This window comes from Erinaceus europaeus, chromosome 6 (genome assembly GCF_950295315.1).
Source record: "Erinaceus europaeus chromosome 6, mEriEur2.1, whole genome shotgun sequence".
Classification (NCBI taxonomy): domain Eukaryota; kingdom Metazoa; phylum Chordata; class Mammalia; order Eulipotyphla; family Erinaceidae; genus Erinaceus; species Erinaceus europaeus.
Genome location: NC_080167.1, coordinates 61723828 through 61749224, shown reverse-complemented (window position 1 = coordinate 61749224; position 25397 = coordinate 61723828). Strand labels below are relative to the sequence as shown.

At 40.0% G+C, this 25397-nt stretch overlaps 1 protein-coding gene across 1 annotated transcript in view; it reads right to left on the bottom strand.

Moving 5' to 3' along the window:
* The window catches only part of GPR158 (G protein-coupled receptor 158), a 351987-nt gene that overhangs the window by 153836 nt on the left and 172754 nt on the right, over positions 1 to 25397 (bottom strand). The window contains exon 4 of the mRNA XM_007526494.3: positions 3246 to 3454. Coding sequence (XP_007526556.2) covers positions 3246 to 3454 — 209 coding nt within the window. The remainder of the gene's footprint in view (positions 1 to 3245; positions 3455 to 25397) is intronic.

Sequence of the window (25397 nt, the reverse complement as noted above, 5' to 3'; positions counted from 1 at the left end):
AAATCAGGGTGTGACTAGGAGAGGGGGCAGAGCAAAAAGGGAGTATGAACCAGTGGGGATTAAACCAATGTCCTGCAGGCAGGGCGGTTCTAGTGGTTATGTACATAGACCGCAGAGTTAAGCAGGGGGAAGCTGGCGTACTGCCCAACATCTCCCCCTTCCTTTATAACTAATAGCCATAGTATCAGAAGTGTGGGGCACTTTGTGAGGCAGGTAGACTGATAGGATGAGGCACACCTTTGGGGTTCTACTGTCCCTCCTTGTTCAACCTCTCGGTAGAGAGAGAGACTAACAGGACTGACATACCCCTCAGGCTCAAACCCTTCCAAGCTCAACCACATCTTCACAATTTCCCAACATCTCCCTCTTACTTAATGGCCATATATAAATGGGTCAATGTCTGTAAAAGGCTCCATCTATGTCAGGGGAATAGCAGTGTAAAGGTGAACAGAAACCTGTTGGTAAGAAACCTGAATGATAGCGTGTAAGCATCTTCAAAAAGAACTAGCACAAGACAGGGAGGGATAAGTAAGAGTAGCAAGGGACAGATTGAGACTGAAGAGAGGTCTGGTAGGCAGAGAGGAGGGCTGCCTGATGGGTAGAGGAGTGGGGGCCTGATAAACCGAGGGGTGAAAGGGATAATCTGGTGTTGCAAAGTCCCGAGACAGCTGGCTGCAAGGTCCCAATTCGGGGTGCCAGATGCCAGGCTAGCTTCGCAGGCGGGAGAGAGAAGTCCAGGAACTCATGGTGGAGCTGGGAACGCAGTTCAATCTTTATTGAGTGGGAATGCAGTTCAATCTAGCTAGCTCTAATCAAAATCCTGTCTTATATATATCTCCTGAGGTGGAAGTGTCAGGTCAGAAGAGGATGTACATAGGACAGGGGGTGGGGAGAAGGAAAAAGTGCACAAAACAGTGGGGATTAAACCAGTTTGAACAAAACAATGATTATGTAAATAGACCACAAGCAACGCAACAGAAGGGGGTCTTAGAAGCAGAATTTAAAAGCAGACCAATAATCTCCTAGTCCCCACTTGCAGGGGAGAGGCTTCATGAATGACAGAGCACTGCTGCCAGTATCTCTCCTCTTCCCCTCACTGGCTACCTCTTTTTTAAATTTTATTATCTTTACTTATTTATTGGATAGAGACATCCAGAAATTAAGAGGGAGGGGGAGATAGAGTGAGAAAGAGACAGAGAGACACCTGCAACACTGCTTCACCACTCGAAAAGCTTTCCCCCTACAGGTAGGAACCAGAGGCTAGAACCCAAGTTTTTGCACATTGTAGTATTTGTGCTCAAACAGGTGCACCACCACCTGGCTCTCCTCACTATCTAGCTCACTTCTATCAGAAAGAAAGGAAGAAAGAGAAGAGTGAAAGAGAGAAAAGAAAGAAGGAAGGAAGGGAGGTAGGGAAAGAAGGAAAGAAGGAAGGAAGGAAGAAAGGGAGAGAGGGAGGGAGGGAGGGAGGATGGAAGGGAGGGAGGGAGGGGAGCACAACAGGGGAATTGGTCACAGAAAGGTGAAGCCATGCAGTCACTGAGCCCCAGTGATAACCCCGGTGGGGGGGAAAATCCATAAAGAATGTGTTATCTATCATGCAAATGAATTACATTATTTAAAAAGATTTCTGAGTGGTTTATGAAGTAGATATTTCAATTCTACCTTCTGTAAGTAACAGATTAAAAAAAATTAACTATAGCTAACAGCAGTTAGATATTTCATGCTACTTCATTAAATATGCAACTCAACACTGTTGCTAAAGAAAAGGGCAATTTTCAATGGCTAAATGAAAGGCAATTTTCCTATTTACACTTTTTTGATAACTTACTGCTTTCTTTTAATTTGTGTTGTATATTCTGTTAATGAAACTTTCTATTTTAAACAACTATTACATTCTATATATCAACATAATGGATACATTCTCCTAGAACAGAGGTTTGATGGTTTCTTTTTTAAATGGTAAAATACAACTTTCTAATAGTTGTCATCCACAAAGATCATTTCCCTTTGGAAATTTCAAAGGGAACACTGTCCACTGTCCATAACTCTGTGATCAAAACCTATCAGCAGGCACAACTCTCCTATCATGGAAGATTGTTTGAACTCCAAAACATTGCAAGCATTCAGCTTTATTCTGTTTTCCAGGGGCACAGACAACTATTTTTTTTTGCCTCTAGGGTTATTGCTGGGGCTCAATGCCTACACTATGAATCCACTGCTCCTGGAGGCTATTTTTTCCCCTTTTATTGCCTTCGTTGTTTATTGTTGTTGTTATTGATGTCATTGTTGTTAGGACAGAGAGAAATCTAGAGAAGAGGGGAAGACAGAGATGGGGAGAGAAAGATAGACACCTGCAGACCTGCGTCACCACTTGTGAAGCGACACCCCTGTAGGTGGGGCGCCAGGGGCTCGGACCAGGATCCTTACACAGGTCCTTGTACTTCACGACATGTACGCTTAACCCACTGCTCTACCACCACCCCCCCCCGCCCTGATAACATTTCTAATTGCAATAGAAGCACAGTCTCTGACAGGCATTGACTATATGGCATTAGCTAAAGGTAGTGACACAGAGAGATTTCTCCTGAACATCTCAGTGTTTCATCCATCACTGACTGAGAAGCGTCCGGATATTCCTACTACTCTTTGATTTCTCAGAACAGAACTGAAAGACATACACTCTCAAGCCATGTGAGCTCTCTTCAGGATCCCTATTACCCGGAGACACTAATGCAAGACCAAGTTGAAGGCCATGCACAAATTCATTCCCCAAAGTATAATGTGCCCAATAATAGCCAGGTCCATTTGCCATGTTCAAATATGGCCATGAGAAATTAAAGTGAAATATAACAAATATCACAAGGCTTTCTAAATATGAAGATACTAACAACATATTGGTACTGGCTAAGTAAGTTTCTCTAGGGGCCAAAGAGATAGCGTAAAGGAGAATTCATTAAGGCAGTGAAAAACTTGAGCTTCAGGCTAATTGGGGGAAATATTCTGTAGAAGAAAAAACTACGATAAAGTTCCATAATATGAACCTTATTTCTCCTAAGAAACTAAAGAATGTAACTTTTCTATTCTGGTCCCTTATCATAGAATGACTTGTTCTCTCATAGAGAAGTACTTTTGGGGATTGGAAAAGTTCTGTTTGCTTTAAGAGAGAGAGAGAGAGAGAGAGAAAGAGAGAGATGCTACTTTATAATAAAAAGGAAGATCATAACCAGGGTACCTGGGTTTACCTTTGCTTTGCGAAAGTGGTAGACCACCAGCATGCTAACAAAGTCCAGCAGCATACACAGGATCTGGAAGGAGATGATGGCAAGACGCAAGTACTTATCCTCCTGGACGAAACAAGGGCTGTCATCAGCACAGATGGGGCAGCCCTCCCTGCAGGGGAGGCAGACGTGGGATTCTTCTGGCACATCTTTTCGAGCTTCCGAACCCCTTCCTGAAAGTTCCAAATAAAACCACAGTGTCATTGACTGCACTTCTGAACAACTAAGAACAGAGTCAAAATATATCTTCATTGCTTCATCTCTCTGCCCATTTATTAATGTTTTGTCTGACTTTTTTTTTATAGAAAAGTTACTTTGCCTTTGTGCTCAATAAAATTCCTTTTCATCCCAATGATTAAAAAAAAAAAACAACCTGTCACACAGTGTAATTGAGGAAAATGAGCGAAAGTGGAAATAAAACTCCTCAAACACAGGGACAGTTTGCAAACTCTTTTATGTCATAACCTGCTATTCACCAACAGATAATTCTCATGGACAAAAATCATATTCCATAAAAACAAAATCACATCTTTGCTGCACTAAGTAAGCATATTTTATAGTTTTGGAATTTCTCAACCTAAATGTACAGAATCCAAAATGAGGCCTTGATTGCTCCTTAATTCAGCAGGGATTGCATCTACCAAGTCCATTAGGTGTAAATTGGATAAAATGGTACTTAATCGACAGTTGTTGACTGTGAAATTGCCTAATGATGGTGCCTCTTTTGCCCAGACTTACAGGCTATCACGTAATTCCCCACTTTGCATACCCACTGGACATTTCCACACCATGAGCAAACCGCTGCTATTGATTTGCTCTCTGGTCTTGGATTCTCCTGTTTCTGTTATTAAATTTAATATAACTGTGATGTTTAATAGGTATCTTTACACCTTAGATGGTGAGTTTAGCTTTGACAAATACCCCACTCATAACACAGACCTAGAAAACAAATAAGCAAACACAACAGTTTCTAATCCTGAACTCAATATGAAACACATTAGTGAGTGTGTTCATTCACAGTTTAGCATACAACACAGCCACAGAGTTCAGAATACATAACACAACCTTGATCAACTGGAAGAATTCGGGAGAGGGACAGTGTGGCGGCGCACCTGGTTGAGCACACATGTTACAGTGTGGAAGGGCCTTGGTTGCAGCCCCCAGTCCCCATCTGCAGGGGAAACTTCACAAGTGGTAAAGCAGGGCTGCCGGGCTCTTTCTCTCTTCCTCTCTCTCTTGCCCTACCCTCTCAATTTCTGGCTGTCTCTATCCAGTAAATAACAATACATATATTTATTTTTAGGAAATAAAAATAATTTTGGAGAGAGAGGTTATTCTAGTTTATAGCATTTTAATAACAAAGCTAAGTAGGAAATCTGTATTACATTTAACTCTGGTTAAAGTTAACAGTCTCTCTAAATGGGCCTTGATGCTCCATCTTCAACAAATACAACAGAAAAATATAGTTCAACGTTTTGATGATTCAGGATGTGGTGTTACTGAGTCATCTCTCTATTGCACAGTCAAAAGTACAGAAAATTTCCGAACAAGTAAACATAGCTCCCACCCCTAACTGTGCAAGATTAAGTGACTCACTTGATTTGGGTCTTAGTTCAGATAATTATGGGGGGGAAAAATCTCCCACAATTAAAGATGTAATATGTTTTTATTAAATTTAGTTTATAGGTATTGAATTCATGGAGTTATCCAAAACATGGCTCTCTTTGTTTTATTTTCTCTCATTAGAAAATTTTGTCCAGGGGGGCAGGAAGTCGCGCAGTGGGTTAAGTGCACATGGCACAAAACTCAAGGACCAGTGTAAGGATTCCAGTTCAAGCCCCCTGCTCCCCACTTGCAGGGGAGTTACTTCGCAAGTGGTGAAGCAGGTCTGCAGGTGTCTATCTTTCTCCCCCCCACCCCCGTTGCCCCCTCCTCTCTTGATTTCTCTCTGTCCTATCCAACAGCAACAATAACAACAACAACAATAAACAACAAGGGCAACAAAAGGGGGGAAAAAAAGGAAAATTTACCCCTTTGCCAGAATTAGGTGGTGTCATTTCTACACTACAGTAAAAAATAGAACAAACAACAAACTTTTCCCCCTGAATTGGTTTTTTCACTCATCTCACTTTTCTAATTACAGTAGAACAATGATATGTCTTACTGTTCAAATAAATTAAGATGCTTTCATAATGACCACAGTGCCTTGTCCATTCTGATCTACTAAGGAGACTGAGCTACTTGTCTATAGGTTCAACTGAGTAAAGTAGAGACTAGAGGGAGAGTCAGAGACACAAGAATCTCAAACACTTTTGATTAGTCTCTTCCTGTTGCCCAAAGCTGAACATTAATGCACCTAGCCTGCACCATTATTCACGTCATCAGCATGCTGCTCTGAGCTCTACATCAACACACATTATTCTTATTCATTTCTCTTGCTGATGTTCTCAATACTTTTTTAACTTTTTTTATTTATAAAAATGAAACACTGACAAAACCATAGGAGAAAAGGGGTACAACTCCACACAATTCCCACCACCAGAACTCCATATCCCATCCCCTCCCTTGATAGCTTTCTTATTCTTTTGTTTTGGTTTGGTTTGTTGTTGTTTTTTTGTTTGTTCTCAACATTCTCTCTTCACTTGCCAGTCTTTTCTGACTTTGCTCACTGCTACAGTCCCAGAGATCTACATACCATATTCAAATCAACAGTGAACTCTCTAATAATAAGACAGTGATTTCATGTCTTTCTCTGAAAGACTCAATAAAATATAATCATCAGGGAAGACTAGGCATTTAAAAAATCCCAGGGTCAGGGAGAAAGCACAGCAGTTCATATAGCAGACTTTTATGACTGAGGCACAAAATCTTGGGCTCAATCTCTAGGATCACCACAAGCCAGAGATGACCACTGTGCCATTACTTAGTTAAATAGTTAACCAATACTATGCCTACTGAAGTAGTATTGGGTTAGAAATGGACATAATTCCATACCAGTCTACATCCTGGTAAATACTACGTTGTTCTGGCTAGATGAATGTGCCAGTAGTCATGGATAAAAGGTTATTTGTTAGAAAATAAATTATGGCCATTTGTCAAGTAGTGAAATGCTAGCTGAAAAACTTCCTGTTTATTAATTGACTTGTTTATTTGACTATAAAACTCATGGGATTCTGTAAGAGATACAGAAAATTAACAGAAAGATACAAGACCTGATTTAAAGCTCAAAAAGCATCTAAATCAAAGATAGGACTTTTCATATTCAGTGTGTCCTGTCAGACTCCAATCGTGAATAAATAATCTAGTTCCAAAAATATTTTAACAATTTGTGTTGCAGTTCTCTCTAGCGAAAAATAATGTATACAGATAGGCAGAAAACACATAATTATTAGTAAGAAAATAATACCGGGCTTGTGTTGATCTACTGGATGGTACCTTAGGTTAGTGATGGCTACTTTTTTTTTTAGTTTTTTTTTTTAGTTCTCAAAGACTAGTACATGGTTCATATACAGCTTTATATAATTAGCACTGAATAGAGTAATTTATACATACTGGGGACTCAACAAATAATTGCTATATATGATGTGTTCTCTCAAAAGAATTGACTAATCTTTAATACAAATACTTAGTTGATGCTAACCTTGAATTCCATAAATCTTTCTTCTGGCTCTCAAAGCACTATTTTTTTTTCTTAATCTTTAAATATATTTATATATTTCCCTTATGTTGCCCTTATTATTGTTTTATTGTTTTTGTAGTTATTGTCGTTATTGATGTCATTGTTGGATAGGACAGAGAGAAATGGAGAGAGGAGGGGAAGACAGAGAGGGGGAGAGAAAGATAGAAACCTGCAGACCTGATTCACTGCCTGTGAAGTGACACCCCTGCAGGTGGGGATCCGGGGGCTTGAACTGGGATCCTTACGCTGGTCCTTGCACTTTGTGCCACATGCACTCAACCCGCTGCGCTACCACCCGACCCCCTCAAACCACTATTCTTAAGAATTTATTCACAATAGTATTGTTCAAAACACTGGACATAAACTAGAAAAATATGCTAAGAAATTAGTCATTATAGTTATCCTCAGAAATTACAGGTAATTTTGTCTAGAAATCTTCTTGGATGATAACGGAATTTGGAAATGGCATTTCTGAGCAATTTGTGGATTCCATACACAGAATCCCAACCTTCTTTGCTAAAGTTTGAAAATAAATGACAGGTGAAATTTTTATGTAAAGAAAATACTTCTTGAACACAAACAATAAGCATGTAGAACCATTAGGTCTATCAATACTAGATTTCCACACTTGCGAGTGCTTAAAAGTATGGTGCCTTGAGCAGAAGTGCAGAGAAGGACATTGGAAGAAGGTGATGGTAACATCTGTAGGTTATTTAAAGAAAACAAAACATTGGTTTTTGAACATGAGCTTGCTAAAGTAAACAGTGACAATTTGTGAACACTTACCCTATTTGCTCATTCTTAGTTTTCATTATGTTGACTAATTTGTCAGGAAGCACAAAAACTCTCAGTGATTTTTATAAAAATATATTAACTTAAATTGATATTTCTAGCTACATAAACAAATAATAATAATAAACTTTAGAATGGGTACAAAAAGCATAATACATGAACTCAATTGAACTATGTATCACTTCAAAATCATTTTCAAAAACTATCTTTGATATTTAAAAATGATTAAAATACCAATGCTTCACACAATCATGTGATCACACATTTGTATCAAAACTATAAGCTGAAGAAAATTCAAAGGAGAAGGGATTTTGAAATGATCTTTTAAATTCTGTTTTCTACCCTCTAAAGTTTGTTTAGTGATCATTTAATATTTCTGTGATAAAACTCAGTTCTAAAGCATGCCCATCTAGACACTGATGTTTCCTCTACACACCAAAGAGATTTTTGCTCCACAGCAAAGACCTAGTTAATTCACTGGGGCTGTAGTATCAAAAATTTCAGCCCTTCAAATTAAAATGTAATGTTCTGAAAATTAAATTCTTCCTTTTTAATTTTCTATTATTTGAAATTTACTGAATTGTTGCAATATCCCTACAAAGAAACCCCATTTTCACTTTACTCAGATGAACTCATAATTGATACTCTCTCACATCTGTTCTCCATACACTCTCCAGAAATTGGCATTCTACGTATATTTAAGTCATTTGAGAGTAAGTTAAGAGATGTATGTCTCTACCTATAAACAAGTTCGTCTCTATGTACTAGAAAAAGAGAATTTTTAAGCAAAACTCCACTATAATTATCAAAGTTAGTAAATCCAATGTTATTACACTATTACTATTTAATGAATGGTCCACATTAAAATTTCATCACTTCTCACAGTAACGTCCTTTGTGGCTATTTTTACACATCAAGGATGAAGTCCAAGTTAATGCACTGCTTGTAGGTGCAGTATTTCTAGTCTTCATGAGATGGGCCATGATTAAGGTAGTAAAGTACTTTTGCTAATCTTTTAAAAATACTTTTCTTGCCAATTTGCAAATTTTATGGGTTTCATATGGATTTTTTAAAACTATGAATCAGCATTTTTAAAAGAATGTACTACATAGCAAACATACAGGTGTTGAAAATAATGTATAAACTACATGTAAGTATTAAATTGTGTGTCAGTAATTACTATTGACTATACTATTTGGCAATGTATCAATATAATAAAGTACAGCATTAAAAAATTTTTTTTCAACTGGGGCCAGGCAGCAGTGCACGTGATTAAGTGCACATAGTACTAAGTGAAAGTATACACTCATAGACCCAGGTTCAAGCCCCCGCTCCCCAACTGCAGGGGAGGTAGCTTCACAAGCAGTAAAGAGGGTCTGCAGGTGTTTCTCTCCCTCTCTCTGTCTCCCCATACTCTCTGAATTTGTCTGTCCTATCAGAAGAAAAAATGGTGGTCAGAAGTGGTGGATTCATAGTGCCAGCACTGAGCCCCAGCGACTAGAGGCAAAACAAAATAATAATAATAATAATAATTTTCAACTCTTCCCATAAGCAAAAATTAAAACAAACCATTTCTGTCTGCATCCTTCCACCATTTTTCTGCTTTACTAAAGGCAGCACTAGTTGTGTTGTCAGTATTCACTATATAATTTGTTCACTATATAATCAGTATATAATTTGTTTTTCCTGTCCATCAATTGTATTTCATTACAGTGCACACATGAATGAGATCATCCCATACTTGTTTTTTTCTTTTTTCCTTTTGAATTACTTTGCTTTGCACAATCTCAAACTCCTTCATTTTGTTAGAAGGCAAACCTCCTCTTTTTTATGGCAGAATAGTATTCCTCTGTGTTGTGTATGATAAGTACATCTTCTTTATGCAATCATCTTTGTGGTATCCATTATCTTAGATATTATAAGCAATGCTGTGAAAAGCATTTTAAACTGTGATGCTTGACTCTGTCATTAAACAAGGGAGTGGAAGAAGTCATGTGGTAGTGCAGCGGGTTAAGCACACGTGGCACAAAGCACATAGACTAGCACTAAGGATCCCGGTTTGAGCCGCTGGCTCCCCACCTGCAAGGGAATCGCTTCACAAGCAGCGAAGCAGGTCTGCAGGTGTCTATCTTTCTCTCCCCCTCTCTGTCTTCCCTCCCCTCTCCATTTCTCTCTGTCCTATCCAACAACAACGATATCAATAATAACTACAAAAATAAAACAACAAGGGCAACAAAAGGAAATAAATGAATAAATATGAAAAAAGGGAATGGAAAATGGACATGATTTTCAGTGGGCTCATCTGCTAGTATTCTTTGTACAGCCATGTGCCTATGCTAAAACCAGAAATGCTTCCTTCTGTTCTACAGACAGTCAAGGAAAAAATTAATTACAGGAAACAAACATAATTCTGCTGTAAGTAGTAAAGAGCCGAGTCAGACATTGAGGTGGACATTAGCTTTGGGCAGAAACAAATGCTCATTTGAAAGCCTAACACAATTCTAACTGTTGACATTATTATGAATACCGGGGCTGGCAAGATAACACACCTGGATAGTACTCCACATGCTTTGTCATGTGCATGACCCATGTTCAATTCCAGTCCCAAACATACTAGAGGACGCTTCACTATTGTGGTTATTTCCTCCTCAAGTTTTTTTAAAATTATTTTTATTTATTTATTGGATAGAGACAGCCAGAAATTGAGAAGGAAGGGGATGATCGAGGGAGACAAAGAGATACCTGCAGCACTGCTTCACCACTCATGAAGCTTCTCCCCCCTGCAGGGGACTGGGGCGCTAGAACATGGGTCCTTGTACACTGTAAAATGTGCACTCAACCAGGTGCGCCACCACCTGGCAACCCCACCTCCTCAAGTTTCATCTCTCTGTCTCAAGTTTCTCTCTTTCTATTAAAAAAGGTGGCCTGGGGAGTCAGGCGGTAGCGTAGCAGGTTAAGCGCACGTGATGCAAAGCACAAGGACCAGAGTAAGGATCCCAGTTCCAGCCCCCAGCTCCCCACCTGCAGAAGAGACACTTTACAGGCGGTGAAGCAGGTCTGCAAGTATCTTTCTCTCCTTCTCTCTGTCTTCCCCTCCTCTCTCCATTTCTCTCTGTCCTATCCAACAATAACTACAACAATAAAACAACAAGGGCAACAAAAAGCAATAAATAAATTAAATAAAATTATGTTTTAAAAAATAAAAACATTTTTTTAAAGTTGGCCTGGAGCAATGAGGGATAAAGAGGAGGAATTCCAATTACATTTTGTTAAGCAAATTGAACAACTTGTTCAAAAATTTGTGTGGAATCACAGAAGGATACAAACTGCCAAAGGTCTTCTGAGAGAAAAAAAAGGAAAAATAAGGAGATATCACAGTCTCCAACTTTATTTCATACTACAAAGCAACAGTAACCAAAACAGCATGGTACTCCAATCAAAATGAGACACTTGGATCAATGCAGCAGAATCAAAAGCCCAGAAATGAGCCCACACAGATACAACCACCTAATAGAGGACAGAGGGGAGAAAGCCATTCAGTGAGAGAATGAAGGTCTCTTCAACAGATGGTGCTGAGAAATCTGAACAGTCACATGTAGACCAGAGAAACTAGAGCACCATCTAACACCATACACCTAGGGCAAATAAAAATGGATTAGATATCTAGAGAGTAGACTAGAAACTCTAAAATGCAGGGTTGAAAATGTGAGTGAAACTTTGCAGGACCTTAACATCAAAGATGTATTTGGATCCCAACCCCTTGGGCATGGGAAATAAAAACGAGAGTAGGAAGTCGGGTGGTAGCAGGTTAAGCGCACTTGGTGCAAAGCTCAAGGACCAGCGAAAGGATCCCAGTTTGAGCCCCTGGCTCCCCACCTGCAGGGGAGTCGCTTCACAAGTGGTGAAGCAGGTCTGCAGGTGTCTATCTTTCTCTCCCCCTCTCTGTCTTCCCCTCCTCTCTCCATTTCTCTCTGTCCTATCTAACAACGACAACATCAATAACAACAACAATAATAACTACAACAACAATGAAAAAAAAAAACAAGGGCAACAAAAGGGAAAATAAATTTTAAAAAAAGAGTAAATAAATGGGATTACATGAAACTAAAGAGCTCCTACACATCAAAAGCAAACTACATGAGGATAACCAGGCAACCCTGGTAAATGGGAAAAGATATTTGCACATTACATATCAACCAACTAATATCAAACATCTGTACAGAATTGGCACAGATGGATAAAAGAAGCAACCATAACCCAATAAAAAAGTGGGCCATCTCTTAAGAAGAGATACACATGGCCCACGGACACATGAAGAAATGCTCCACTTCACTTATCATTAGAGAAATGCAAATGCAAATTACACTGAGATACCATCTCACACCTGCAAGAATGGCTTCCATCAACAGACCAGGAAAGGGCAGGTGTTGGAGAGGTTGTGGAGGAAAGGGAACTCTGCTTCACTGCTGGTGGGAATGCAAACTGGTGCAGCCCCTTTGGAAGACTGTGTGGAGAGTCCTTCAACAGATAAAAATGGAATTACCTTATGATCCACTGTTGGGCATATATCCAGTACATACTCAAACTCTAATTAGAAGAGACATACGCACTCCTGTGTTCATAGCTGCATTATTCACAGGAGCTGAAGAGTGGGAGCAGCCTAAATGCCCATCAACAGGTGACTGGCTCAAGAAGCTGTGCGATCTATATTCCAGGGAATATTCCTCGGCGACCAAAAAAGATGATGCTGTGTCATTTGGGACAAAAAGGACAGAATTGGAGGTGCTTATGCTTAGTCTAATAAGAATAACAAAGGCTTTCAGACAAATAACAGCTAAGGAAATTCACTACCATCTAACCATCCCTATGCTAAACGCTAAAGGGATGTACACAAAACAAAAATACAGAATTGTCACTCTCACAGGAAATATATAGAGGAACAAAGCAAGGAAGCAAGCAAATGAAAAGAAACTCTTGGATTACAGAACTGAGGTTGCAGAAGGAGTTGTGGGGAGCAGTGGTTGCAAGGATAAAGGAGTCTGACTTTGGTGGAGGGATAATGGCACTTTGGTGGTGAGAGGAGTGTGAAACTGAACTTCTAAAACATGTGAACTTGTAAACCAGGATGACTTCAAAACCAAACAAAATACATTTTTAAATGTATCTACATGTTTACCACTTATTTAGCATATACGTATTGTCCAAATGTAATCCTTCTTCAAATTTTCTGTCTTAATTTTATGGACAAAAACAGTTAGTCTCTGATTTAGAAAAGAATGAGTTACAGGGGGGAAAGAAGTTTGATATTTTAGGTGTCCATAGTGTAAGCACAGATAGAAATAGCACTGTAGTATTAAGATCTTGATTGATTAACATTCATAAGTGCTACTAGGCCTTTTTTTTAATTTCTACATATCTGGGGAAAATCATTTCTATCCTTGAAGGCTATGTAAATCTTAAAAGTTTTATATTTGGCGGGGGCTGGGCGATAGCACAGCAGGTTAAGTGCACATGGCGCAAAGTGCAAGGACCTGCGTAAAGATCACGGTTCAAGGCCCCAACTCCCCAGCGGGGCACTTCGGAAGCGGTGAAGCAGGTATGCAGGTGTCTGTCTTTCTCTCCTCCTCTCTGTCTTCCTCCCCTCTCTCAATTTCTCTCAGTCCTATCCAACAACAACAACAGCTATAACAACAATAACAATAACAACCACAACAAGGGCGACAAATGGGAAAAATAGCCTCCAGGAGCAGTGGATTTGTAGTGCTGTTACCGAGCCCCAGTGATAACCCTGGAGGCAAAAAAAAAGTTTAATAGAAAAAAAAAGTCTCACATGTATCCATATTTATTAATATTGGACAGTGAATAGTAGTTTACTCAGTATTATCTTCATTTGTGGGGATTGCATTGTGTTCTGGAAAGACATGGGTCTCTCTGGAAAACATAGTAGCTTTGTCTTTTTTCCTACCTACTTCTTCTTCTCCTGCTCCAGTAATACCTGCCAAATGGTCTCTAGTCAGTATAAATTTTTGACATGTGGAGTTTCAAATAAATAAATGAACCAACAAATGAGTGTATCAGAGGTCCCTTGATGGAGGTGTCGCAGCTCTCCTAATAGTGACTGAACCGGTTCTGGCAGAAGAAGACCAAACTTGGTTTTCTGCAAGACAAGTCCCACTGCGCCCCTATGCCTATGATTCCTTCTGTTCTACAGGCAAACAACGAGATGATGAAATATACTTCTGCTACAAGCGACAAAGATTTGAATCAGACATTGAGTTGCACATTCGCTTAAGGTAAAATAATGCCCATCTGAAATCATTATTAAAGTAAACAGCTCTTTCCTTCTGTATACATATTTGCTTTTCCATTAGGACTGGAGGGAACAAACATATTCATCCATCAATGTTTGTAGTAAAAAATGCTGCAATGAGCTAACCCAGCAGGGGGTGGGTGGGGTGATATATGTTTTTTTCTTTGTCTGGGAGGATAGAATAATAGGCCTCCAGTCTTCAACTTGATCACATTAAAATTAAATGAAAAGAAAAAAAAGGGGGTGCTTATGTTGCTGCAACACATTCTGGAGATTTCTGTATATACTTGATTCTATATTTTTAATATTTGAAAAGAGAAAAGTTAAGTGGCTGTAGTTATGCTTATGCCGCTATCCTCCCCCCCCCAAAAATCTTATTTTTAGAGCAAGGATGTATATTTCTATACCCGAAAATTAGGATTAGCTGACATTGCTACAACATGAATGATTATCTGGGCTAATAAGTTCCCAATGAATCCTGGGATAAAATGTTTTCAAATGTCTATTAACTCGCCATGAATGCAGGCAATCATTCCCCACATTGCTCTTTGCTTTGTCACACATCTTCTGTCACTTCCTTATTGTACTCTCATTTTTATTTTGTACACAGTGTTTTTCTTTAGTCAGAAATACTACATTATCAGTCAGGAGATAGCTTACCTGGAAGAACACACACACACTTTACCAGGTGTGAGAACCCAAGTTCAAGCCTAGGTCTTTACGTGACTCCACCATGCATGATACCAGAGGAAACTCCTTCTCTCTCTATTTGAAATCAAAAGGAACCATAAAAGAAAGAAAAGGAAATATCCCACCAGGAATGGCAGAATTGCTCAGGTGCAAAGTTTCAACACCAAAAACAAAACACAAAAGCAAATGAAAGAACATCTTAGAAAGATTTTGTAGATACTCTTCTATTAATTACAAACTTATTTACGGCTTTTTTTTTTTTTGCCAATAGATGACTTACTCAATTCCCACACACTCAAATGTATAAATACGCCAAATAAAATACTCAACCCTCCATGTTCCCATTTAAAAATTAATCATTGCCATTTTAATTCTCTCAAATGTTGTCACATACACTCCATACAGCTACCAGGAGGACAGACTGAAATCTATTCCTGCTTTAAGAATAAGGGGAGAGGGCTTCAGAATATATGAGAAACTTGTTCATGTCCCTTGCTAGTTAAGTGGAAACAAGATTCAAATTCAATTCTCTGACTCTTGGTTATGTTAATACAGAAAACCCCCAGATTAGTGGTTCCAAATAAACTATTTGAAACTGTGAACCATTTTCTCTAGGGAAAAAAAAAGGGGGGGACTGCTATTGCCTACTATAAGTACAGGAATAAAGAGAGTGAGAAGCAAATTGTGTTCTAGTTTTCTTTTCTCTTTACTTTTTATTATCTTTTACTTATTGGATAGAGACAGCCAGAAATTGAGAGAAAGGGGGAGATAGAGAGGGAGAGAGACAGAGACACCTGCAACTCTGCTTCACCACTTGTGAAGCTTCTCCCCTTCAGGTAGGGACTGTGGTCTTGAACCCTGGTCCTTGCGCACTGTAACCTATGTGATCAACCAGGCACACCACCACCCCACCCCATGTTGTAGATTTCTACGACTGCTATAACAAAGGACCACAAGCTTAGTGCCTTAAAACAACACAAATCTGTAATGCTTCTAATATGAAATATAGTTCTATCCAGTCTTCTATTTCTTTAGCTCAGAAGTCTGACAAGGGCCCCCTGAGGGTCAAAAATCAAGATGCCAAAGGCTTTGTTCCAGTCTAGAGGGTCCTGGGAAGACATACTTTCCTTACCTTTTCCAGCTTCTTTACGTCCCTGTTTCTAGACCCAATGCCCATCCATCCATACCCAGCCGGTCACACAGTGTTTCTCTGATACTTCCTGCTTCTTTGCTTTTCTCTGGCCAAAGTCAGGAGAAGTTCTCTGTTGTTCCAGACCAGAGAATTATCCAAGACAATCTTTCCATCTATTGGCTAGTTATTCAGTCGCATTGGCAAAGTCCCTTTCTGATGCTCGAAACAACATATTCTCAGGGTGTGAAAAGTGAGATCAGCACATTATTGTGGGGTGAGGAGTCATCACAGCACTGACCACAGTCAGCGAGGATGGGAATGAATGACAGACAAGGGAATGTGATTGTTAATATATCTGAACCTCTAGCTAAAATCTGATTTTATTCTATAAAATCATGTAAAGTAATAAAATGATGATAAAAGCATGGTCATAGGTGCTGCAGTCTGTCGCATCCAGTTACTACCAAACTCAGGACCTGGGTTCGAGCCTCTACTCCCCACCTGCAGTTGGTCCGCTTCATGAGCGGTAAGGCAGGTCTGCAGGTATCTATCTTTCTCACCCTCTCTCTATCTTCCCCTCTTCTCTCAATTTCTCTTTGTCCTAGCCAGTAAAAATTAGGGGGAAAGAAGAATAAATGGTTTCCGGGAATAGTGGATTCACAGAGTCAGCATCAAGCCTCAGTGATGATCCTGGTGCCAATAAATAATAATAATATAATTAAATAAAACAAACAGATAATAAAATAAAAACAATCACATAACTTTATTTAGGAGAGTAAAAGGAAAAATTGGGGAAGAACTGAGTAGTCTAGCTCAGCAAAGGACAAGCTGAACTATAAAGAAATCTGGGATTCAGAAATAAGTTCCTCTGGTGGAAAGTAGAATGAGTATTATGGGGGAAAAAATAACATAAAAATGGGCAGAAATGTTGAAGGGAGGGCAAACAGAACAAACACAGGCTTCCAAATAACAAAATAAGAGTAATAATGTTTTTGAGCATTTAATATGTGCCAAACAATATGACAAGAATTGTATATTTATCACCTCATTTGATTGTTATAGTAATTTTTTGTTTATTTTTGATGTCTTTATTTATTGGATACAGACAGCCAGAAATCGAGAGGGAACAGAATGATAGATAGGGAAGGAAATAAAGACACCTGCAGCGCTGCTTCACCACTTGGAAAGCTTTCCTCCTTCAGGTTTTGGACTAGGGACTCAAACCCATGTCCTTTTGCATGTGACATGTGTGCTCAACCAGGTGCACCACCACCCAGCTCCCTTTATATTATACCAATTTTACAGGTGATATTAATGAAGACCAGGGAGATTAAATAATTTAGCACAGCATAAACAAGTACAGTATCCAGGATTCAACCTAAATCAAGCTTCTTCGAAAGGCCATGCTCCTAGTTACTGCATTGATAACCACAGCTGAAACTCAGCTTTGGTAGAAGTGCAGCAACTAGAAAGGTCCTGTGTGGACTTAGAGGCACAGATCAGGTCTCAATAGCATAAAATGACTAGTTCAAAAATAAGCAAGGTGAATGCAGTAATCAATAGTCCAAAAGCTTGGCAGCACTGGAAAGGTCTCCCAATGGCACCTTAGTCTATTAAACATTTAGTCACTGGACTCCATGGGATGCATTGGATCGACCTTCTCGTGGTGCATCCCGTGAGTACCCATTCATTGGGGAAACTGACGATCCTTCCTAGCTGACTGAATCCACATGGATCCCAGTCACTTTCAAAGCCAGCAACAAGCAGCTCCTGACAGCTTTCAACCTGACGCTGTTGACTGGCTACGGAAGAAGGGCAAACGCTAGAAGAAGAAGACTGGACTCCAATCCCTACACACAGAACTAAGAAAGTAAGATTGTAAAAGTGAAAGACAAATGAATAAGGCAAAGCAGAAGCATGGGCAATCCGTTGGAACTGTTTGTCACTATCACCAGAGTAAAACTGATCAGGACCAACTTTCCACAATACAACAAAAGGGAACCACCCACCAGGCTACTACCAGTAGAGCAGCAAGATCCTATTAATAAGAAAACCATCACCCATGGAGCAATTACAGAAGCCAGACCCTTCATGCTCTGCACCCCACAATGATCCTGGATCCATACTCCCTGAGAGATAAAGAATAGGAAAGCTTCCAATGGGGGTGGGGTGGGATACAGAACTCTGGTGGTGGGAGCCAGGCTGTGGCTCACTGGGTTAAACGCACATGGTGCACAGCGCACTGACCAGCATCAGAATCCCGGTTTGAGCCCTTGGCTCCCCACCTGCTAGGGATTCACTTCCCAGGCGGTGAAGCAGGTCTGCAGGTTTCTATCTTTCTCTCCACCTCTCTATCTTCCCCTCCTCTCTCCATTTCTCTCTGTCCGATCCAACAACGACAACAATAACAACAACGATAACGAACAAGGGAAACAATTAAATAAAAAAGAACTCTGGTGGTGGGAATGGTGTAGAATTGTACTCCTATTATACTATGGTCTTGTCAATCATTATTAAATCAATAAATAATTTTTTTAAAAAGAAAGACTACTAGGAGCCATGGATTTTTAATACAGGTATTGAATCCCAGCAATAACCCTAGTGGCAATAATAGTAATAATAATAATAAAGAATTCAGACTCTTTCAATCTGCTCAGAATTCTAGGTCTTTAAGGGCCAGGAAGTGATTCACCCCATGGAGTGCACATTATATCAGGTACAAAGGTTAGAGTCTTAGAACCACAGGAGAGTACTAGAGACAGCGGAGTGCTGTTTTAGTGTTTTTCCCTGTCCCTCTCAATATATCTGGAATGAAAGGAGAAAAGATTTTGATTAGAGCAACAGAATTTGTATAGAGTTGAAGTCCTACCTTTTCCAGATATGAAATCAAATTAAATAAAGATCTTTTCAAACCCACTTTGGTTCAAAATAGGCAAAGCAGACATTTTCATATTTTAGATATGGTTCTTTGTTTGTTTGTTTTTGCCTCCAGGGTTATATCTGGGGTTTAGTGCCTGCACTACAAATCCACTGCTCCTGGTGGGCATCTTTTTCTCAATATTATTGTTACTGCTGCTGTTACTGTTGGATAGGAAAGAGAGAAATCAAGAGAGGAGGGGAAGACAGAGAGGAGGAGAGAAAGACAGCTGCAGACCTGCTTCACTGCTCGCAAAGAGACATCCCCTGGGGCAGGTAGGGAGCTAGGGGCTCGAACTGGGGTTCTGGCACCAGTCCCTGAATTTTGTTCTGTGTGCACTTAACCTGCTGCGCAAATGCCCGGTGCCCAGATATGGTTCTTTTATAAGTTGAACTTCTCTGGAAAGGTATGTGAACTGAAGCCAATACAATAGACAAAAGAATATGGAAAGGCTGGTCATATGTCCACATAAAAGAGAAGTTTCGCTGAAGACAGCTCATACGAAGATAGATGGATCTGAGAGAGATGAGCTTGTCATAAGCTTGTATTTCATCAACCTGGAAGGAACAACCTGGATTTGAAGAGACAGTTAAGCGTCAGTACGTGGCCATTCTGAATGCTGCTACTATCCAGATGTCAGATCCTATTAGCTCACATATGACCATTAATTTCCAAAGAGATGTCCAGAATACAGTTTCTGGGCTGTCAGCACAATTTTTAAGTCGCATAATTTGAACACATCCTTGTTGGTCTTCTTACAAGCCCTTTGTTTACTGTGGTTCTAGGTTTAAATATTTTAAATCACTTCATTTCTAATGGAAGTTTTAGCAATCACATCCCTATTTTCTCTAAATAGAGCAACAGTACATTCGCTCCACTTGACAAATGGGATAAAAAGACTTTAAAATGGTGGAAAGTTCAGGTCTTTTTTAGATTCAGAACCCTTTCTAGATTTAGTGGGTTTTTATCTTCAAGGTATAGTCTTTTCAGTTTTCTTTTGTTTTGCCTCCAGGGTTATTGCTGGAGCTCAGTGCCTGCACCATGAATCCACTGCTCCTGGAGGCTATTTTTCTCATTTTTGTTGCCCTTATTACCCTTGTTGTCATTATTATTATTGTTGTTGTCACTGCTGCTGCTGTTGTTGGATAGGACAGAGAAAGATCAAGAGAGGAGGGGAAGACAGAGAGGGGGTGAGAAAGACACCTGCAGACCTGCTTCATTGCTTGTGAAGCCACCCCCCCCCATGCAGGTGGGGAGCTGAGGGCTCGAACTGGGATCCTTATGCCGGTCCGTTTGCTTCGCACCATGTGCGCTTAACCCATTGCGCTACCGCCCAGCCCCAGGCTTTTCAGTTTTCTAATATCATTCTCCTTTGCAGGCAACTGATTTCTTTCTGTGGCCTCAAATTTCTAAGTATTTTTCTTAAAGTCTGTCCTGGTACATCATCAGTTGCCACAAATTCTTGTGGTCATGCCTTCTTGCGGGTCCATATAGAATTCATTCTTGGGTTAATGAAATCAGTTTTCCCAGTAACATAAAATATGTCAAAGTGATGCTTGTGGATTATTGCTTTATATATACCACTGATGTTTATTTATACTTCTGTGTTTAGCACACCCATGTATTTAACTACAGCTATGAACACTTGACTGTATACCACAGAATGTACTAATGGCTTTACATTTTATCTCATTTGGGAGTTTTCAATATCTTCTTTACCTTTGACTCCAGAAGTATATGTGGTCATTAATTATTGGGTTTTAAGAAAAGTCATGATGGGGTGGGGGTAAAAAAAAAAAAAAGAAAAGTCATGATGCATTTTTTTTTTTGCATAGAAAAATACGGGGATCAGGTGGTGGTGCACCTGGCTGAGCGCACATGTTACAATGCACAAAGACCTGGTTTGAGCCCCCAATCCCCACATGCAGGGGGAATGCTTTGCAGGTGGTGAAGCAGTGTTGCAGGTGTCTCTGTCTCTCTCTCTCTCTCCCTCTCTATCATCCTGTTCCCTCTCGATTTCTAGCTATCTTTATCCAATAAATAAAATAAAGATAATAAAAAATAAAACAAAATAATTAATTAATTAAAAAAGACAAAATACGTCATGACTTTTCTGACAACCCAACAGGCCATAGATACTGCCTGAAGAAAATATGGAGACAGCAGCTCGTATGAACAGCTTGGTTAGTGGCATTAAATGGATTCATCTCCTGAAGTAGCATACAATCTAATACTAAATCAAGTATCTGCCAATGCTGGGACAAACCTTAGTAGATGACCCTGGTGAGTCACAGCTTATATTTCCTTCAGTTGGTTATATTCTTTCTTTAGGACAAGGAAAGATAATGCTGGATTGTTTGATGCAATCTGTCAATGCCATCAGGAGATATTTTTGGCCAAAGAGTACTTCACTAATTTCACATGATAACCTATAGCTAGCTTGATGGTCTATCATTGAAGAAGGTCAGCTATGGTTAAGTGTGTGCTAAGGTCAAAACTACATCATAGCTATTTCCAAATACAGGCCAGCTTCCCAAAAAACGATGGCCTCTTTTCCAGGACTGCAATGTGTAAATACGAATGATATACTTGATGCGGAGGAGTAGGCTTTTCTTAGAGAGAAGAGGTCCAGTGAAAAGCACTGGGTTTTAAATAAGGAAGAAAGTAGGAGTGTGCAAATTAAATAAAGATAAGTTGTTAAAGGTTAACCAGTTTCTCTCACTAGTGTTATAAGCAAATGGCACAGTCATTCTCTGGTTCTACAATATTTAGATGTTTTATTTCAGTCACATAGTGGGAGCTGAGAACAAATGTGGATAAACCAGATACAAAATGCCTTCACAGAACATAAACTAAAACCTATTGCCTTAATCCTTCAGCACGGAATCATTTGTTATGTCTGGAACATAAATGTGAAGCGTGTCAAATCGGCTCTGGTATTGCCATGGTTTGGTCCACAAGCACACTAGGAAAAACATATCTACTCTGGAAATATCTTTTCATATTTACAATATTCATATGAGTGGCATATTGTTAAGACATTCATTGCTTAATCTATATAAAACAACAGAAATATGAATCGATATAAAACTGGGAATTTGGAGGGATGTAAACTCTTGTTTATGATTTCTGTTGATCAGAAGTCTGGGCACAAGGAAAGGTCATATTATATTGAAATCAAGACATTAGAACTCAGAGTCCTTTTCCACATAATTGGAAGAGTTTGTTGCTTACAGAATTGAGGTTCCTGTTTCCTTACTGGCTGCCTTTAGTCCTTAGTTCTTAGAAGCCACTGTCAAGTCATAGTCCCATGTTCCTGTCACAGAGTAATTGACTGGACGAAGTCAGTACAGGAAACTAGAGTCTCCCTTTAGTCTGCTACTATGGGACAGTTCAAACAGTTTAACTACACAAAGTGACTGTACACTACCTTCACTCTATAACATAGGCTAAATGAGACAATAACTACCTCACTGCACTCACCGACTCTACTACACTTGGGGTAGAAACCACACACTGCATTCAGGAGCATAGTCCTGGAGGCCATCTTGAGGGTCTGTCTATGATGACTACTTAGGATAAGAACTGAGCCCTGCGAACTCTATGACTGAAGACAGAGCAGCCATTATCTTCTCTAGAACCTAAGAAGCTAAATGCAATCTAGAAGCTAAATGTAAATAGTCTTGAGCCCCAGGACAGTGTTTTAAAAGATTTTTTAAATCTATAAATATCTATTAAAATTCCTAGGAGAAGCCACACAGCTCTCAATCTCAATGTACCCTTTTAGCTGTACTGGGTAGAGATGAAAATTCATATAGTGTTCAATAATACAACTGGCAACGATTTAAGGGTAAATGTAATGGAGAGGCAGAGACAGAGATATTTAGAGGGAAGGAGGAATTAGAGCAAGATACATCTATAGCATTGTTCCATCACTTGTGAAGCTTCCCCCATGTAGGTGACAACACGTGGCTCGAACCTAGGAACTTGTGCACTGTAATATTTGTATTCAACCATAAATGCCACCACACAGCTCCTATGGACAATTATCTTAAAGATACCAGCAACCCCAAAGTGTAACTTCCTATGAAATCACCCCTATATTACTGCACTCTTTCTTCTTGGTTATTATATTCAAAAGCTGACAATCAGCCAACATAGAAACATTATGTTCTGAGAGAGAAAAGGAATCAATTTTCAAATTGCGACAGTGACATTTGCTGGGGTTGGGATGAAATAGCCAGATGAACAAGTTGTTACTGGAGAGCTCTATATAGACATTTCTCCTTGAATGTAGGTAGAATTATAAATGCAGAGTGACTGTTGCTTTTTTTTTTTTTCCTTCCAGGGTTATCATGGACTCAGTGCCTGTACTACACATCTACTGCTCCTAGAGATCATTTTCTCTTTTTTTTTAATAGGATAGGACAGAGAGAAATTGAGAGGGGAGGGGGACATATACAGGAAGAGAGAAAGATATACACCTGCAGACCTGCTTCACCACTTGTGAAGTGACCCCTCCTTGCAGGTGGGGAGCTGGGGGCTCAAACTGGGATCCTTACGTGGTCTTTGTGCTTCATACTATGTGCACTTAACCACGTGCACTACCGTCCAGCCCCTGGCTATTGCTTTGACTAGACTACATTACACAGGGTAAAGCAGTGGGATAGTGACTCCCGTGATGACATTATATTATATGAGACTCCACCTAAATATCAGTGTTTTGCACACACATTCATAAGAAAAAAAGCAGTAGATGTCTCCACCTGAAGGGGCCTGGCAGTAGCCCGTGTTACTACGCACAAGGACCTGGATTCAAGTCCCCAGTCTCCACCTGCAGGGTGGAAGCTTCACCGGTGGTGAAGCAGTGCTACAGGTGTCTCTCTTTTTCTCTCCCTCTCTAACTCCCCCTTCCCACCCAGTTTCTCTCTGTCTCTATCCAAAAATAATTTTTTTTTTTAAGTTTCCACCTAAGAAGATAGGAGATGATCTTTCTTGTCTTTCAGAGGAAGCTGCAGTGCCATGAGAGGGTCCTGGGGCAAGGCCCTGAGGTTACATCTAGAAGCTAAAAGAAATCCCAAGCATAAGCATACAGCTCTGAGGAATTGATCTGCCAATGAACTGAGTGAGCTTGGGAAAAGACCTGGAATCTCAGACAGAATCAGATCACACCTTCACTTTAACCTAGTGTGGGGGGAGGGGCTAATCTCTGACTGGGAAGCTAATCAAGGTGCAAAAATAAATGTAATTGCTTTAATCTGTCACTTATGTAGTAATTCTTTATGAAGCATAAAAAATACTATAGACCGATAAATAAACAAATTAGTTTTAGGAACTTCTGTAGCAACAGCTTTCAATAACTGAAATCTAATTGCTCTTACCAAGTAGTGATCTTTTCAGAAATTTATGATGCACTGAAAAATAAAATATAAGTAAAATAGACTAAAACAAACTTTTATGAGACTCCAGCGTGTTTGAAAATGGCAAACCAAAGCAAAAACTCCTTAAGCGGGGGCTGGTAGGTGGTTCACCCAGTAGAGTATTCATATTATCACACGTGAGGACCTGGGTTCAAGCTTCAGGCCACCACCCAGGAATGTCTTCCAGGTGGAAGTTTCAGGAGTGGCAGAATGGTTCTGCAGTCTTTCTCCTTATCTCTCAGCCCCTTTAAATCTCACACTCTATCTTGAGGTAATAAACAAAAAGGTCACTAGGAGCAAAGGATCTTATAGGCACTGAGTTCTCTGAGGAGAATAAAAGAAAAAGAAAGGAAAATACCACCACAAATCTGTAAGTGAAGAAATAATGCCAAACCAACGATGATTTAGTCAGGACACTCCAACAAGGTTAAAAGAAAATCCTGAGGTCCTGATCCAAAGACACCTGATGGAAAGAGACACCTATCATGGTCAGATAGGAAATTGTACCCAGGTGTCAACAACTGCACTTCTTCTAGCGTTTGCCCTTCTTCCACAGCCAGTCAACAGCGTCAGGTTGAGCCTGATGTAAAGTTTCGAGACCTCCTTTGAATCTGGAGAGGTGGCAGTCGTTGACTATGTGGGTCATAGTCTGTCTGGAGCCGCAGGGACAGTTCGGGTCGTCTCTGGCTCCCCAGCGATGGAACATAGCGGCGCACCGGCCATGGCCTTTTCGATAGCGATTGAGGAGGGCCCAATCATAACATGCTAGGTCAAAGCCGGGTTGACGCTTGCAGGGGTCTGTGATGAGGTGTTTGTTCTTTACCTCAGCTGACTGCCAACTCTGTTTCCAAGAGTCTGGAACAGAGAAGTTCTGTGTAGGCGTAGGGGACCAGATTGGGTGATGAGACATCAAGCGTTGAACAGGGTGGGCGAAGATATCCGCGTATATTGGCAGGTCCGGTCGAGCGTAGACGTGGGAAATGAACTTAGATGATGCCGCATCCCGACGAATATCTGGTGGGGCGATGTTGCTAAGAACTGGCAGCCATGGAACCGGGGTGGAACGGATGGTTCCAGAAATTATCCTCATGGAGGAATATAATTTGGAATCGACCAAGTGGACATGGGGGCTACGGAACCAACTGCACTGTAAACCATTAGAAACCAATAGGAAAA